The 19,134-nt window shown below is 36.2% G+C and overlaps 1 protein-coding gene across 3 annotated transcripts in view; it reads left to right on the top strand.

Annotated features, from left to right (window-relative positions):
- Nucleotides 1–685: 685 nt before the first annotated feature.
- Nucleotides 686–19,134, top strand: part of rasa2 (RAS p21 protein activator 2) — a 41,818-nt gene continuing 23,369 nt past the window's right edge. For 2 of the 3 annotated variants that reach the window (XM_081372869.1, XM_081372868.1), the window contains exons 1-5: nt 686–966; nt 11,091–11,214; nt 14,056–14,162; nt 14,250–14,344; nt 17,868–17,944. In XM_081372869.1, coding sequence (XP_081228995.1) covers nt 909–966; nt 11,091–11,214; nt 14,056–14,162; nt 14,250–14,344; nt 17,868–17,944 — 461 coding nt within the window. In that variant the 5' untranslated portion in view covers nt 686–908. Of the gene's footprint in view, nt 1,069–11,090; nt 11,215–14,055; nt 14,163–14,249; nt 14,345–17,867; nt 17,945–19,134 lie in introns of all 3 variants that reach the window. The other variant, XM_081372870.1, reaches the window with a different exon arrangement.

Genomic DNA, 19,134 nt, shown 5'->3' with positions numbered 1-19,134 from the left:
AGTACACACACTACTAATATATATATATATATATATATATATATATATACACACACACACACACACATGCAAATATTTATTAAATATATACATGCATATGTATTTTTGTGCTCCTTTGGTGACTGGCTACGTTTAAATGGTGTAGCCTAAAAGATGATTTTCACATTTACAGATTTGTAATGTCTGATCTTGTCTGATTGTCAAGATCAGACAAGAAAGATGTCTAATTTTCAGCATTATCAGCCTGTGAAATGGGTCCATAGTTAATGGCAATAATATAATAATATTAGAATATAATTATTTATGTATGACATATTTTTATATTATTATTACACCCAGTCAAGTAAAAGGGAGTCAAAAGTAAAAAAATTAACAAACACAATACATACGCCTACCCGTGATTCACTTTGCAAAGTTATATTTATTAGTATTTAATACTAACATTAAAGATTGTGTGTTTTTCAAGTGATTTTGTGGCATTATATCTTAAAAGTCCTTTTAGGTCAGACAAAGTCTATCAACCTTAAATGCAAACCATAGCAGACCCGCACAGTGGCTGTTTCAAAACCTAGTGAGCGGTGTATCTTGTTAGTAATTTAGGGTATGGTAAGTCCCTAGAACGCCAAAATATGCTCTCTCAGAAGACAACTAAGTTTTAAAACACAACTAACTGGGTTTCTTCCGAGGGCCCCGTCCATCTGCTTTGTCGCTCGTCCTCCACTAGGGCTTCCGTTTGTTTTGACTACATGATGTTGCCTGTGTTAGTTGATTCACACAAATCCCGGTCTGGCGTCGCGACCAATCGCGCTGAGCCGGTGACGCTTTGGAGGGACGTCCATCCGTGAGCCTGCATTCATAAACGGATGTGATAAGTGTTGAATGTACTGTACAGAGACGAAACTTGGACCATGGCGGAAGAAGACGATAAGAAAATCCGGATTTTGCAGAGCCTCAGAGGAAAGATATGTAAGTGCGACACGCTGCGAGTTTGATGTGTGTGTGGAAGAGTGTGTTTAGATGGCTTTGAGAGAGAAAGAAAAGGATCGGCACAGGGGAAAGAGGGGCGCGGTAGGAGCAACACACACACACACACACACACACACACACACACGTACACTCTCAGATACTGGATGGGGCTCTGAGAATACAGCGCTGTTTGCCACATTTTACGCACAGTTTGTATATGTAACTTAGCGGTATTTTATGTTTAAATAATGTTTACATCTTCCGTGACAGATATAGCTAAACAGAAATGCCCATGATCTGTGAGTTAGCCGTGGTGCTAACATGCTCCATAGCCTGGTTCCCCCTCACAACCGCCGTTTTTATTCACTATAATGTTAGTACCGAAGTGAAATCTTGTTCTTTATCTACCCGTTTTAACTAAACCCGTCTTTATGTCACCGGAGTTGGCGGTTGTTTGATTCATTCTTACCCGGATTGAGGTTGTGAAATAGACGGTGGAATCTTCGCCGAAATTTGACAAATTTCTGAGCTGGACGGAAGTTGTTGCATCGCTTTAAATACGCGAACACTGACATAGACAATTATAGTAATTTGCAATTTTCTTCAAAACCATTTGTAAAAGCGTACAGTATATTATAAACTGTACCTCAATAGCCGTGAAGTGATTTCAAATGAAATAATACACAGTACGCACTTCATATATTTTCCACACATATTACAGTTAGTACTTGATATTAGCTACTGTCATCTAAAAAATAAAATAAAATGACAAAGCTTTTTACACTCTTTGCAGAAATCAATCACATATTAATTTATTATGACTTTACACTTGTATCTATAGTTAGATTAACTGATATAGGCTGTTTGTTAGGGTAGGCTATTATTTGATATATTTACACTGTAAGAAGTGGATAAGATCCTTAGAAATGACACTCTTTTGTATAATCCAGTTTATCCCTGTTGATTTAATGATAGTGACATGATACCATGGTAATGTTATTTTTGGAGTTCTGCCATGGTAATAACATAGGCTATTATTCTTTGAAAGGACAATTTAAATTCAAATGTTCATGAGTATCATCATCATGATCACTACGGTATATGTCGGAGTACAGTGTAAAAATGGTTTTGTCATTGTCAAGTAATAACTTTTGAATTACATCTTATAATATTTAAATTAACTGATTGAAAATTCAACTGAATGTTTTTAAAGTGTACTGTAATATTACCTGTTGATACCATTATTGTAAAATGGTATTTTTGGGCAAGTAAAATGGTTAGGCACGTAATAACATTTGAATTATATTTAAAAACATTTAAATTAACTGATTGGAAAATTGGAAAGCCAACAGCATATTTTTAAAGTGTTGGCTACCTACTTACCTTATGATACATTTGTTGTAAAATTTTGGCACATGGTACTTTTTTTGTAAGGGATGGTACAGCTGTCACTATCGGCAAATGAAAGATCGCCGTGTCTGAAATATAGTCCCTGAGATTTTGACATGTCAGGTGTGTTTTGAATAGACTGAGCTGATTTAAATTTAAGTTCATCTTAAAGAGAGATTTTCTTTATGCTGTCAGAATGATTGGTGCTTATGTTTTTACTGTCTCCCACCCCTCACCCACCAAAAAAGAAAAAGAAAAATTGAACTGAAACCTTCTGTGTTGCAAGTGACTTCGTGGTAAATCATCGCTCACTGGAAGCCTCATATCCAAATGATATTGCATAATTCATGTGAAGTATAGAGCATAAAAAGAAAAACGTACAATATAATGTAATAAAAAAGATGTCCCGTGGTACGAGTTGAACATTTTATTTTTAACAAACTTCTGTTAAAAAGTTTTATTTCCATTTCTACCCCAGATATAAGTTGTTTAGTACCTTAATTAGTAGTCTTAATAGATCTTTTTTTAGCATTATGTCTTTCAGCGATGTCTTTCACACAATCATACGCATCCACACACCGTTTTAAAAATGACCATTAAGGGCTATACATATGTATAGCCCTTAATGGCCATTTTTAAAACGGTGTGTGGATGCGTATGATTGTGTGAAAGACATCACTTTTATCTTTCCACCTGGATGAGGGTAGGCTTTTCTGATTACAGTAACCACCCAGTAGCCTGCGTTTGCCACTTTACTGAAACAGCTGTCTACAATGGGGGTGTTTTTAGTAGTTGGGACTTTTAGGGCATTTGGGAGACATGAAAATTCCGATAATGTGTTGAGTAAAGTGATAAAAATGAGAATAGCAATATTAGTGATGTGGATGTAGTTAAAAGTTGATAAGTTAATCAAAGTTGTCCTAAGACAAGAATGGGTATTGTACAAAATTCATGTATAACTTTGATGAATGGTTTTGATCCACTTCAAATGTTGACTACTGTATGTACAATCATACACAATTTTGTTTTATATGATCTGACAGAAAATTAGAAAAATAGCCTAGTTGTAGTTGTCATGTTTAGTGCGTTAAAGTTACAGATACCTTCAAAAAATAATTGGGAAAGTCCTTAGGGAAATTACAGAATACTGATAAATAATTTCTCTCTTGTTCATAAATACTTTGGAAAGAAATGAGGTACTGTTTATTTGTATATTATCTAATCTGAATTAACTATAATTTAAAACCTGACATGCTTTAAATATATATATATATTTAGGATAATCCTCTGGTTGCTTAAAAAAGCCAGAGCCTTCCGAAGAACTGTTTTTTAAATTACACACAACTGAAGTCTTCGGTCAAACCACTTCCCACTCAGAGTTTTATTTGCTCTGACTGAAAAGATGAGGTTCAGGATAAATCAGGGAGATACCGACTGAATGACACACTGTAAAACCAACACATGTCCCATGTGTTATCAAATCAAATCATCCAGAATACACGTGACCCTGAACAATTGATCAGTTGCTAACTGTTTTAGTCGTGCTGTTAGTCTGTGTGTCCTATATTAACACACTGGGCTAAATATACGGTGTGGTTTGCTCCACTCCTATTTTTATGAAAGGATAAGGGCATTCATTTGTCGTCTAGTGTTTTGTAGTTGGTTGACAACAACTGTTATGTCTTTGTCTAATAATGGCTACTGCCCATTGGTCCGTGAGGTGAATGAATGCAGCTCAATGGCTTTTTCATTCACAAAAGCACACCAGTGTTTCAGAATGACTGTTATGAGCTTTTTGTACGTAGGCCACGGTGTGCTGTGCGTCACACTGCAGTGATGGCTTTATCCACGTAAGTGTCCTAATCGGGAGGTATGTCAACACCAAGCATAACCAAAAAATTGGGTTACGGCCTTGACAAACAAAAATAAACCATTGTGTGCATGTAGCATTTATTATTATTATTTTATTTAATTCCTGCAATAATATTAATCTGCTAAAGTAAATGAAGTCCCTTAGCTTAACAGAAAGTCAGGTATTAATTCAGATTTAAGCCACAATATGCCTGTGGACATGGTCAAAATACATTACTAACAAAGATACCAAGACCAAGTGTGTTAAGTTCAGGTTCCACGGAGAAATTAGCATATAAACATTTGAATAGCTTCCCTGAAAAGTCATACTTGATTTAAACAGTAAGAAAAATAAAATCCTTAGAAAAACAGGTAATGTCTTGAAGAAAATTACCAGTACCTCTTCTGTTAAGTTTACGTTTTTTACTTCAACTCTTAAATACAACATAATGCAGTTCGCCATTTACAATACAGGTAAAACATGTGAAAAATCAATACAGATAATTCCTTCATATTAAAAGTACATTGGGCCCTATTTTTAGGAATTGTTCTTATATTAAAGGTACACTCCGACTTTTTGGGACTTTAGCTTATTCACAGTATCCCCCAGAGTTAGATAAGTCCATACATACCTTTTTCATTTCTGTGTGTTCTGTAAGTGTTATTTGACGCACCCACCGCTAGCCTAGCTTAGCACAAAGACTGGATGTAAATGGATAAGGTAGCATACTAATCCCAATAAGTGACAAAATAATGTAAACATTTTCCTATTTACATGTTGTGATCTGTATAGTCACATCGTGTACAAACAGAAATGAAAAAGGTATGTATGGACTAATCTAACTCTGGGGGATACTGTGAATAAGCTAAAGTCCCAAAAAGTCGGAGTGTTCCTTTAAGAGCGTAATCTAGAGAACTCTGCTATTTTAACCAGTGTAACGGCCCGTGTCACTGTGTCGTCTGTCAATGACGTCATATCCGCGTTATCCTAGATTTCCGTAGAAACCATGGAAACACCAAAGACGCTTTAATATATTATGTGTTTTATTAGACGGGTGAGCAACTGTTTGGATACTTTTATCGACAGAAAACTGTTAAATACAGTGTATGTATGTAACATTGTTACATACATACACGTTCAACACAGTCTTACTGTTTGATTCTTGGTTTCTTGATTTACCGTGAGTAACATGTTTATACCATGCCTCAGAGGCAACACTATTTTGTCATATGGCTAACATATCAAAATCAGAAAGTGCTTTATTTGTAGAAACAATAATACAGCATTTTCTCTGCCATTCTATAGGCTGTATTTTAAAATTGAATCAAAATATGCATAAACAATGACTATCCCAGGCTTTCGGCCCCGCTTCATACCATAGTAGCGTTAATGAAACTTTAAAACATTACCTCACCCATGAACATAATTGTCATCGACTGTGGAGGTGAATACGAGAACTCCCATGATTCCACACTCCTTCACGGTGTCATCATGCTTGAAGCTACACCTTTGTTGTTTAGAAAAATCGACCTCTAGCGGCAAAACTTACATACTGTGCCTTTAACAGAATATGTCATGACACTAAAGACACTAAAACCACTCAGAACACCTTAGCAACATACCTTACAAACATGCAAAAAAAAAAAAAAAAACCTTAGCAACTCAATAAAATTCCCTGAACGCATGAGAAACATGCTAAAAACTCTTCAGAAACCTTAGCAATATTTTTAAAATTCTCTCAAAATACCTTAGCATTGGTAAACTTTTTTTGGTGATGTTGAGCCATGAATCTTTCCATTGTAAAGTGTAATTGGTATCCTCATGGACTAAAAGACTTTTTTTGCTCACTCTGATGTTATCTTTTTCTTTTCTTTCCCCCTCTTTCTGCACACAATTTACATGTGGTCACCAGCACCGGCTATCGACAGGTGTGCGTGCACATATACAAACAGCAGGAGGAAATGTTTTCATGTTGTGATGTGCTGGAGAACTGTGAAGCATTCAGTAGTAAACTAATAACAGCAAACAAAGAGGAACTGAACTAAGGGCTGGCTCTATGAGGACCATCTTACAACACACTCTTGCGACTTTATACTGGCCACATTGTTCCTGTGTCAACCAATTCCGACGCTCTTATTAGACATTTCAGTACTTGGTAGACAAACCTGATAGGCTATAATATTTAAACCACCATTCGGCCTTTTGTTTTCTAGTTGTGGTTATGTTTTTTCCTTCTTAAATGATTCTTGAAAAAGTTGTCTTGCTCTTTTAGAGGAAATGGACTAGAAAAATTGCTGACTCATCTTGTACTCATGGGTGTGTCCAAATTTTACTCCAATAAGGAGGCTGATGCTCTCTAGCAAAAGCATACAGCAAATCGTCATGATTTTGTGGGCTATGCTTTCTTAAAAGAAAACAAGCTCTTTGATATGTCTCGCCCCAAAAGTCTTGTTTCAACTGTGCTCGTCGAGTGGTTTCATGGGGTCTTTAAACGTAGCAAACAAGCTGAGGTTGGTGTTTAAAACTTGTGGCTCACACTCATTGACTCATAACCTTCTGACCGCTTACTTCATTCACTCTCAAACCTCATCCTTTTCTTGCGCCTTCATACTTCTTTCACAATAACTATTTTTTGTTACAAATAGTTTTGAGCAACACATAAAAAACTATCCATAGAATCATACCAGTAAGCAGAAGTATTACTTTCACACTTTACACAAACACACACACCCACACACACACACATGTAAATAGCATAAACATAAACACAATTTCACCGGCAACTTTATTAGGTACACCTGTTCAACTGCTTACATCTAATCAGCCAATCACATGGCAGCAACTCAATGCATTTAGGCATGGTCAAGAGGATCTGCTGAAGTTCAAACTGAGCATCAGAATGGGGAAGAAACATGATTTAAGTGACTTTGAACATGGCATGGTTGTTGGTGCCAGACGGGCTGCTCTGAGTATTTCAGAATCTGCTGATCTATTGGGATTTTCACGCACAACCATCTCTAGGGTTCACAGAGTGAAAAAGAGAAATATCCAGTGAGTTGCAGCTCTGTGGGTGAAAATGCCTTGTTAATGCCAGAGGTCAGAGGAGAAAGGCCAGACTGGTTTGAGCTCATAGAAAGCCAACAGTAACTCAAACAACCAACCGAGGCCTGCAGAAGAACATATGAACGTGCAATACAGCAGAAGAGCTACAGCAGCAGAACACACACCGGTGTCTCATACTTTCAGATGTCACAGGGGTTGAGGGAAGGGCACTAGGGTTATGTTTAGAACACTCGTAGTATGCGGTATGTATACTGTGCAGAGAATGTCAGCTTTTTTCAAGGCATGAGAAACCCTTCATAATGTCCAGCTTCAATGCATGTATAAGTATCCCACAATGCAGTGCACTCAACTTGACCTTCCATTCCTAGTGTAAGCGATAGTGTTGGTTGATTTGTGTTGATTTTATTTTATTTTGCGAGAAGTAAGAGACAGAGTATTTTGCTTTATGCCTATTGGAAATTGGTTACTCTGGGAAAACGGTCAGTTATATAGAATATCAGCCATTTTTTTAAATATTTGACCGCTGAATGTCAAAATTGACCAAGTATTCAAGCTGTGTAACAACCAATTTATTTCTGAGATGGCTAATACTGGGCACCTAATGTTTATAGTTAACGCATGCTCTTAAACAATAGTCAGTATATGCTGTCAAACTGTAGACTAGCACTCAGTTCTAAAGTTAGCTTTTCTGCATTTTCAGTATTTTCCAAGGTACTTTTTTCCAAGGACGTCGCAAAGTTAAATTATTATGAGCCTGGCTAAATTGGCGTCAAGAACTAACCAACTCTGTGTTTCCCCTTCCGGCCTATCCAGCGGGGGTCTACGTTGAGTTCTCTGAAAGCGGTTGGGGATGGTGTCACAGCGGGTCTCTGGGGCTGGCTGTGAGTGATTCAGGGCAGGAGGGCTTAGCTCAGAGCTCAAGAGTCGCTTAAGTTTTTACAGTCAGTGGCACTGGGATTAGACATTAATAGTTCTTTAAAGAGCTGAAGCAGATTGACGCCGTCACCTCACACAACCTTAGCGGTGTGCAGTGCTTACACAGCTAACACTAAACGGTCTCTGCTTTTACCACTAAACCCAGTTTAATGAAGTGATGCAATCCTCTTCAAGAGTGAATGTGATATTAACGAATTGTTGCAATGTCACTCACGGGACCGTTTACCAAAAATATTAATGAATATAGATTTAAACTATTTCTGTCAGTTGCCATCAGAGTATGTCTGCCTAAAATGAACCCTAATGGGTACTATCAAGTTGTTGTGAATAAAGGCTCAGTAATATCAAATTCTGATTAAGTAATAATGTGGTGTTTTTTGTTGTTGTTGTTGTTGTTGTTGTTGGTTAAATCAGCAGTTTAGCTTTTCTTGTAGGTCTGCGTTCTGTGGCCATTTGTGTTGTGGTTTCATTTTTTGTTTAGTTTTTTCTTGTGTTTGGGGTTTATTTGTCTAGTCTTTTGTTTTTGTATAATAACAAAACTCGGATACAAATTACAATTGTGACAATAGTGAAAATGGATGGTTCTGTTTGTTGTTGTTGTTGTTATTGTTTTTATTTTTATTTTTTGTATCCAAAAGTACTCCAAAACTGATGGTTATGTTTTGGTGTGTTTGTTTGTTTTGTGTGTGTGTGTTTGTGGTTTTGTCTTGTCTTGTCTTGTTTTGCTTTGTACACACAGTTGTAACAATAGCAAAAGCGATGCTTTTGTGTAGATAAAATGCAAATGGAATCAGTAAATGTTTTCTACATTGATTTTGAAGTGCAATTCTGATCAATTGAAATACCATAAAAAGTAATAGAATATGACTCTTATTTTCAGCTGAAAGAAATCTCAAGATTAGGCAAAATATGTAATCCTGCAAGAGCCTAAGGATGTGTTGAACATTGATGATGGGTGTGGACAGTAAATGATGACCATCCAATTCTGTGGAAAAATTCAGTTCTGCATTATTTAGCTTGATTTTTTTTTTTTTTTTTTTCATCAGCCCAAATTATTTCACAGATGAGTATGAGTATGGTTGCATTTTTTTTACACCATTTTTGTGCGCATGAATGTCTATGAATGTGTGCGAGTGCACAGCATGTAGGGAACTCCAGAGTTTAGTGTCTGCATGTGTGTAAAGCGCCTGTGTATCTTGTTTGTTCAGGCCTCACGGTTGTGGTTTGTGTTCACTTCCGTTGCTAAGCATACAGTGCTACACATGTTGGCTTCTCTTCATCACACCTGTGTGTATGTGTGTGAGAAGAGAGGGTTAACTCTAGGGCATTGGCTGCTATCACGGCTCCCTGCGGCAGTGTGCTGTCGGGAGTTTAGTTTCCTCTGAGTCTTTATCTGTGTCGACTGTGAGCATCATTATGAGCCGCTCTGGGTTGTATTTGCTGTTGTTTTCTGAATGGTTCCGGGGGAAGAGGTGTGTGTGTGTGTGTGTGTGTGTGTGTGTGTGTGTGTGTGTGTGTGTGTGTGTGTGTGTGTGTGTGTGTGTGCGTGCGTGTACCGGAAACCGAGACTGTGTAATAGCTAAAGGTGTATGTTGCAGACTTCGTGCATTCAGTCTCTGCTCCCTAATGAGAATATATGCATCTCTTGTAGGGTGAATTTTAAAGGGTCATCAACACATTATGAAGTCATATTTCAGCCCAAAAGAAGAAATTGTATTTTGCATGCTGACAATTAAGGTTATTTTTAAGACTTAAGACTTTCTTGACACTCTACATTGCCCACTGTATTCTCTTTTCACAACAAAAAAGGAACTCATTATCACTGTTTCATTAATGATAATCATCCTGTTTTGACGGTATATCAGCATAAATAACAGTGAAAACTAAATTTTTATATATATAGTAATTTTTATATATTAGTTTTTGTTGTGTATTTTTTTAAAACGTACTGAACATTTTATTTTGCATTATGGTAATGAGAATAATATTTTGTTTTTGTATTACAGAAATAAGAATTTGAGAGGAAATTGTTGTTTTTTGATTATTTGATAATAATTTTACTCTTAGTTTTACAAAATGATACAGGTCATAAAATAGGCTGTATTATCTTTATGCGAAATACAATTAAATAAAAAAATACAACAGAAATACAAACAGTTTTTTGGGGGGTTTTTTTGCGATGAAATATGACATGCACACCTTCTTAGAACACAAGGTTTGTCTCTACTAAATAAGAACTGCTGAATCGCATTTTATGAATGGCTTCATATAAAAAAAAAAAGAGCTACATTTTGTGGTGATTTTAGAAGAGACTTAAAACTGAAAGCTGCGAACCACAATAAAGAATCCAGAGTATCTGAAAATATAAATTTGAGATAAAGTTATAAGGTGCTCTTCGTGTTTATTAATTGTTCTTGCGTTCTCTAGCTGGTCATCCTGGTTTGATGTGGTCTGGATCAGTTATGGCCACGTCGTCCCTCTGACACTAATATGTGTGGTTGTGTATGTGTGTGTTTTTGAATTTGATCTTTTGAATCAGCGCTCTCCTGGAAGCCCCAGTGCATGCTGGGAGGAAGTTAATGCTTCTCGTCTGTAACCACATCTTAGATGAGCTCCATGTACAGCGGCCACATCCGCCTCAAGCCTCTGCACCACCACAGCGCTCCTGCCAGTGTGTGCGCGCGATAGTGTGTATTAGTGGCCGTACATCGCCGACCCTACAACTGACAAACCTCTATATTCAAACGCAATGTTTAGATGAACCAAAAATAATTTTAGGTTATTTTCTAATGATCTAACGCAGAATGTCCTTTCATTTACATTTCTTGGAAAACTGTGTCCGTAGAAGTACCTTCTCACACACATATTATTCTCCTCTCGGCAGGTGAAGCAAAGAATCTGGGTCCGAGCTCAGGTCCGAACCGTCTCCGTGACCTCTGCACCTTCTGTACAATCAGTTTGGACCAGGAGGAAGTATACCGCACAAAAGTCTACGAGAAGAGTGTAAGGTGAGATGGTGAACACACATAAGCACGCAAACATCACATGCAAACTACGTGCTGATGTTGATGATATTTATCTTAAAAGAACAGCACTTCTCATATATGTGGTTTTCATACTGCTTCTCAAAAATGCAGGTCTACATTTTTTTTTTTTTTTTCTCATTTATGTCACTCTCAGTTATGTACACCCGTAATTTGAACAAAAGCGGAAAGTCTGCGCTTTTATGTCGTTTTATTTCATCCATCACAGTAGTGGCTCAATATACCATATATTACAAAAATGAACTAGAGTTAAAGAAAAAGAAAATGTGAATAGGATTTAACTGCCCAAACCTTGCCGCTAGAATGCTATGCTGTAAAACTTGGTAACCCGGTTCACACAAACATTTTAATTCTGTCACCGTTTACTCATCCTCATGCTGTTCCAAACTCATAAGATTTTGGTTAATCTTTGAAACACAAATGAAGATATTTTTAATGAAACCTGAGAGGTTTCTGTCCCCCCATTGAAAGTCTAGGTAACCAAAACTTAGAAGATTCAAAAGGGTCATAAAGACATTGTAAAATGAATCCACATGAATCACGCACTTTAATCCAAGTGATGTGAAGAGATAAAATCACTTTAAGTTGAGTTTTGCTGGTGTTTGGTGATTGTTAAATAATATTTTTGATTTCAATTCATTTAGATTAGCTAGCACGTGATCATTTTTATGTTAAATCTTTTTTTTATGCAGATGTGAAAATGAAAATTCTGTCATCATTTACCCACCTTCATGTTGCTTTCGGTTTTCTGTGGAACACAAAAGAAGATATATTGGAAAGTGTCTCACATTGTTTTGCTCATACAATAAAAAAGGGAGTCTGAAGTTATTTTGGACCCCATTGACTTTCATTGTATGGACATAAACAGTCAAACGTTCTTCAGAATATTTTCTTTTGTGTTCCAAAGGAGAAAGAAAGTCACACACAAAGTATCCCTTTAAGGTATTCTGAGTGTTTTAGCAGGTTGCTGGGGTGTTCTGGGTGGTCAAAACAGTCCAATCCCAAGTCTCTGTGATAGTTTTCTATGCAAGATTTGAGACATGAATGGTGTGGGAAATGTGTGCTGAGCTTCAATACTTTAATTCAAATTTTGACATTACTAAACTTTTTTTACATTATACTCTAAGTAGACCTTCCACTCTGCACCGGATTTGCCTTGCCTGATGGTTCATCTTGATATCAGACGTACATTGTGTTTGGCGATATTACGCTGTGTACATTTTCGTTTGCAAAAGCGTCTAGTCATTGAAAGAGGCACATTTTCTTTCTCACACTCTTTCTGAAGGCTTTTCCTCTCGTGGTATTTCACAACTGTTTTTTTCCCCTCTGTTCAAAGGGCTCTGTTGGCTGTGTCTAAGGAAGGGTGTCCACCTACGCGTTCCCTCACTTTTCTCTCTCACACTTGCTATCTAGCACTTCTTGTCTTTCGTTCACACACTCGTTTGCAGTCAGCCTCTCTCAGAGCATGAAGGTCTTTCTTCACCTCTCCTAATCTTTCTTTCTCTCATCTAGCTTATTATTAAGCACTCTCTGAATTTGAGGCTGTGTTCATGTGTGCCGTGTCGCCACGTTTTCAGTATTTCGAGTCGAGTGCTTTACCTGTAGCAGTGTTGGGGAGGTCAGAATCTGTTCGTGTGTGAATGTATGTGGGAGCGCATGCGCTCTTGAGTGCGTGGGCTATGAGTGTGTAATTTGTGTGTGTGTGTGTGTGTGTGTGTAAGAGAGCTGGAGTGTGTGTGGGTGGATGAGCATTCTCCTCTCAAGTCTCAGCAGAGGTATTTAACTGTTGCAGTCACACAGCAAGAAGTAATTCTTTTGCATATTAAACCTTTTGGACATTTCTTTTACTCTTTAATATGACATAGAGATATTTACACCTGACACTGACACCAAAAAGTATTTGGACACTTGAGCAGAATAACCACATTTTGTAGTAACATGATCTACTATCATTGAACTTGAACAACCACAAAGTGTCACAGTTCTTTTTATTCTAATTATATCTATTATAATTGATAGTTCATTTATTTAATAATTTATCTGTTTATATAGGTTTGTTTTATAATATAAATATAAATAGTTTATGTGATGCAATGAAACATTTTCTAATGGTGTCTTAAGTGGTGTCACAAACTGTGTCAATGACATATAATAGGGCCCTATGAAATGCATCTTATTTTTCTTTCCAAACTCTATTTTTTCCATTTTAATGTTTCTACATTTTTTTTTTCTGGAATCCATTTTAATGGTTAATTTCGATCAATTAGATTGTTAAAATTTAATTTATGAAACATACAATTTAACAACAATTTATTAAAAGTTTCACAAAAATATTTTTTTTAGGTACCTATGGTTATTTTTTTTTTCCAAATTCTTTTTAATAGTTTAATTAAATGTTAATAATCAAAAATTATGTCTTCTCAACTGAATTCATAAAACATTAACAACTAAATAATTTATTTATTTTTATTTTACAATAATTGGGCCGTATGAAATGTTAGATTTGTGTGGGTGTTGTGTCTTTTAACTTAAAGCATTAACAATTTAATTAATCTTTTAAAATGTAATCAAATGAAAAGTAAACCATTTTAAAGTCCTCCAATTCTGAAAGATTTTTTTTTTTTTTTTTGGCTAAAATAATCATGGCCGTGTGAATATTACACATAACTTTAGATAAGATAAACAAAAAAAAAAGGTCATTTTTTATACAAAATGTAATAGCTTCCTCTCTCCAGTGTTTGTTGCAGTTTTGTGTTTGGAGTCACTGGTGTGGTTGTGATTAACGGTCTCTGTCCTTTGCTTTAGTCCGTTCTATGGCGAGGACTTCTACTTCGAAATCCCGCGGCCATTCCAATGCCTGTCCTTCTACGTGTACGCCAAGACCATGTTCCAAATAAGGGATCTACCTGTAGGTCAGTATCTTTCGCCCTTGTTTTGTCTCATGTACAAGACTAATACACAGTGTACATGTCAACTAAAGATTGCGTATGTGTTTGTAGGTAAAGTAGCCATCAGGAAGGAAGATCTGTATAAGTACTGCGGGAAAGAGAACTGGTTTCACTTACAACCCGTGGATCCAAACTCAGAAGTTCAGGTGAGTGAACATTTAGATGGCATTGAAGCTATTCAGCACACAAACACACCCAACAGAGCAACACATGAATACACAGCCTTACTTCCCTTCTGTGGTTAGTCTCCAACCGTGGTTTTGGGCCAATCGGGTGCGTTTATGATTACTCATTGCCTCGCTATACCCAATGAGATCAATGTATGATTAGTCAGCTCTTATATGTGGTCCAATGGCTTGAAAGCAGATGAAGGCCTAACTCCACATCCTGTTTTTGTGTATGGTGTATGCACAGATCTGTTTTGTACACAAGTATGGTTCACTATTCAGCAGAACCGGGGGCAGTGGGTGTGGATTAACTGTATCAGAAACAAAAGTGTTTACGTAAAGGAATTTGCGTTTTGTAAAAGTCTGTTTTGAAAAAGAAAAAAAGTACAATGGAGGGCAATTTCAAATAGCAGTTTGCCAACCAAGAAAATTAAACTTAGCAACCAAGATTTGCATAAGCATTTTTTACATTTGTATGTGTATTGATAACATCGGTTTTAACATACTTGCAGGATATTTGCGATGATTTCTCTATGTAATTAAGTGGCATTGTGAATATTGTACAATTTTAATTGGCTTTTTATCTGTTTGTTTTTAAAACGGTGTCAGTTGGCTAGTTTCTTGCAACTTGCAAGATGTTTTAGTAGCGATGCTTTAAGACTGGAATACACTGCATGACTTTTGCTCAGATTTTTGCCCCGATTTGCAGTCTAGAAGAGTCGACAATAGTTGCTGAAAGTGTGCACCAGTCTGCAGATTTTGGACAGTGGGAGTTGACAGACTTCGCGTAATGTAAGATGGGCACAGACTGATTCCATCATTCCATCAAGTTAAAGCATATTAAAACGCGTTTGATATTTTGAGCCGATTTTAGAGCACATATCGTAATGTATGACACGTTGCTACTGAAGCCGAAGCTGTCCTCTATCTACCAGTGTTGCAAATACAAATACAATAACAATACAAAAGTAAATTAAAAGGATAGTTCACCCAAAAATGAAAATTCTGTCATTAATTACTCACCCTCATGTCGTTCCAAACCCATAAGACTTTCATTCATCTTCAGAACACAAATAAAGATCTTTTTGATGAAATCGGAGAGATTTGATCCTCCGTTGACAGCTACCACCACCACTTTGATGCTTCAAAAAGTTCATAAAGAGATCGTAAAGCTAATCCATATGAATTGAGCGGTTTAGCCCAAATTGTTTTGAAGATATTTGATCGCTTGATATTTGATTTGTAAACATTGATCAGCAAACATGAACAGAAGCTCAACTGAAGCTGCTTGACGGGCAAGAACAAACCTCATTGGTTCTTGCAGAAGCTCAAATTACTGCATTACACACGAGAATGAACTTCCTTGGTTCTCGCACGTCAAGCGAACATGCTTGAGCTTCTGTTTACCACAACTGATGTGTGAATTGATATGTTTATATGTGAATAAAAGCCTAAATTCAATCTGTTCAGCGTATAAAGCGATCGTGTCTCTTCAGAAAATTTGGACTAATCCGCTCAATTCAAAAGTGTCAATTGCGTAGCTGTCAGTGGAGATTTCATCAAAAAGATCTTCATTTATGTTCTGTAGATAAACGAAAGTCTTATGGGTTTGGAACGACATGAGGGTGAGTAATTAATGACAGAATTTTATCCTTTAAAACTACCCCTTTAGCAGAACACATGTAACAAATAAGCCTCAATATTTGACTCATGAGCACAGATAAAACAACTGATTGCACCACTCAACTCTAACTCCCAATGTAATTTGTAGAGTCCATACAGACCGCGTCTACCCACCCATGAATGCATCCAAACGCTCTAGTCAGCACAAAGAGTCGCTACAACAATGACTGCAATCCTCTCCTGCACATCCATGTTTGTTTCATCTGTCACGCGTCTGCTAAGCAATGAGGCGCGTTCTTCAGTAACATGTTCTGTTAGTGTATGATCCCCAGTCGTTTAGTGTGCGATGCCCGGTTTTTCTCTGTAACCATTTACAAAGTCGGCAAGTGTTGCCCATTGTTGTATACATTTTATAATTTATAAGTCGTGTAGTGTATTCCATCCTTTAGCAGTAAGTTTTTTTATCAAACTGAGTTGATAAGATTATTTTCTCTAAATCAGTTCAAACTTAGTTTCAATTAATATTATTTTATTCATATTTACAATTAATAGTTTCGAGACTCTGATTCAGTCATTTTTCACTCTCACATAATTGTTTTTGGGAAGTCTGTTGTTTTTTATTATATTAAAATATTTTTATAAAAATTACTCTATTACAGTGTATTGTTATATTGGTGCTTATAATAAAGGTTATTCACTTCAGTTTTATCAGTATTTTGCTCCTACATTTAGTAAAAAACTGTGGAACAAAATATTTAAACACAACTTGATTTCTACTGTATTGCAATTCTTGCATTATTTCTGCTGGGCAGAAATTGCAGTTTGATTGACATTTTTTACAAAAAAACATGTTCATGGCTATTTTTGCACTCAAAAGAAACCAGATATCAAAATATAGAATATTGTCAAAATGCTAAAAAATATTAATAGGCTCTTGATAACCCTAGAGTTGAAGTGTTGCAGCATTATTTTACGACAGTGGTTAAACACTGTGGTTGATGTGTCTTTAACCCTGAGGACGAGAAAAAGGTGGGTGGCAGTTACATCCGATAACGTTCAGAGCCGCCCTGAACTGGCTGAAATCACAAGAAAGACGTTCCTCCATTTCTGTTTTCAAAAAGCCCTTACGTACTCCAAAAACCTTAAACAACTTATGTACACAAAACAAGCTGTTTCTTTCCAGTCTTTCCACATACTTATAAAACTAGTGATTAACAGATATTGTAAATGTACTGTATGTTGCAAACAGATCTCTACTTTGCAGGGATAAATGATTAGATGACACGATTCTATGAATAGATGTTTGCAGATTGGCACTTCATATTGCATAAAAAAATATTTTTACAAAGTAGTTCTATAGTATCTGTCTGCTTTGGACATCTGTTAACGTTGAGTTATTGGTGCGTTCTCGGTGTCATTTTTCAAAGGAACTTGCACAAAATATTGCGTAGGAGTATGTGGGCGTTTTTATGTCGTTTTCTTCTCTATCTTTCTCCCTCCCTGTCCTTTCCTTCCCGCCTCTCCTATGTTTGCACTCTTTCTCATTCTGACATTATCAGCTTCAACAAATTTGACTGGCTGGATAGGTGATTTCAACATATATCATATTATATCATAAACATGTCCGTCATGATAAAAGTCCAGAGACTAAATGTTTTTGAAGTTTATATTCAGTGCCATGGCCTTCAAAACACATTCTGTATTTCAAGTAAATATACGGTTTGTACAGTATAAAAATCATTGTCTATGGAGAGTCCCCACGGAGATAATGTGTGTGTGTTTATAGATGTTGTTATATGAGTTATGCTATAAATAGCTCTAACTAAGTGTAATTGCATCTGTGTTGGATATTGTGACAGAAGTCTTTCTACTTTGACAGGGGAAGGTTCATTTAGAGATGAAGCTGAATGAACTGATCACAGAGAATGGATCCGTCTGCCAGCAGCTTGTGGTTCAGTAAGTGATGCCTGTCAGTCAATGCATGTGTTTGTGTGTTTTTAAATGTGTTTGAGCAGCACAACATGAATCGGCATTCACAACCCATTGCGCTTCTGTAACGTTACATACGTCAATGTGAAACAGGATATCAAGAAGTCAAGGTTTGGCTAGTCGGCAGGGCCTCTTTATCCCCTGCTGGTAGAAGTCTTTACTAGTCTTTCTCCATTGATGGCCACTCAAAAGCAACCGTGTATTTTCAATTGATTTTTGTTGATGTATTCTAATGTTTTTTTTTTTTTTGTAACAGCATCTACTGTAGGCTATATCACTTATATTTCATTATATTATAGTAGATGTTTTACCAGTATCCATATTATAGTAGTGTCCATTGTCTGCAGTGGGTTGGTGAGTTCATGAAGAAACATTCTATTCTACTTCACTATTCCTTAATCCCTTCCTATTCTAGTTTGTACTATACTGAATGATGGCTGAATGATGTTAATGTAAATTAAAAGCTTAAAATTAATGAAATGTTACAAATCAATGAACAGCGGTCAAAATAAAATTGAAACTCCATCTCTGCATGCTGCGTATAACAGTGTGAACCAGGAGCACTTTATTTTCACATTCGCATAATTTCCTACATTTTTGTGGACAAGTTTTCTTCATTCTATCATATTTGTAACGAGACTTTCTGTAGTTTTCTGCCTAAGTAAATTCTTTCAAACATTAAACCCTCAAGAATTTAAGACATATTAGTATTGTAACTTTTAGTTATCAAATATAATTTTTATATTAAAGTACAAATGTTTTATTACAATAGTAATATATTTCTCTCTCTTTATCATTTGAGTTAAATAATGGTGTACACACTATACAATATGGTCTTATTTGTTAACATTAGTTAAAATGAACTAACTATGAACAATTTATTATTACAGCATTAATTAACCTTTGTTAATGTTAGTTTATAAAATACATTTGTTCATTTTTTGTTCATGTTAGTTCACAGTGCATTAAACTTATTAATAATTGGGATGCACAATATATCGGCCACCATATCGGTATCGGCCGATATGTTCATTTTTAATGTTATCGTCATTGGCCCAATAAGAATATTAGGCCGCTATATTAAAGCCGATAAATAATGTATTATTTCCTTCAGCTGAGACGCTTCAGATGCGCACTGGTCGCTTTTGAATTGCTTA

The sequence above is a fragment of the Scardinius erythrophthalmus genome, assembly GCF_964197995.2.
Source record: "Scardinius erythrophthalmus genome assembly, chromosome: 8".
Taxonomy (NCBI): domain Eukaryota; kingdom Metazoa; phylum Chordata; class Actinopteri; order Cypriniformes; family Leuciscidae; genus Scardinius; species Scardinius erythrophthalmus.
Note: the sequence above shows the minus strand (reverse complement) of the source record. Positions and strands in the feature narration are given on the sequence as shown.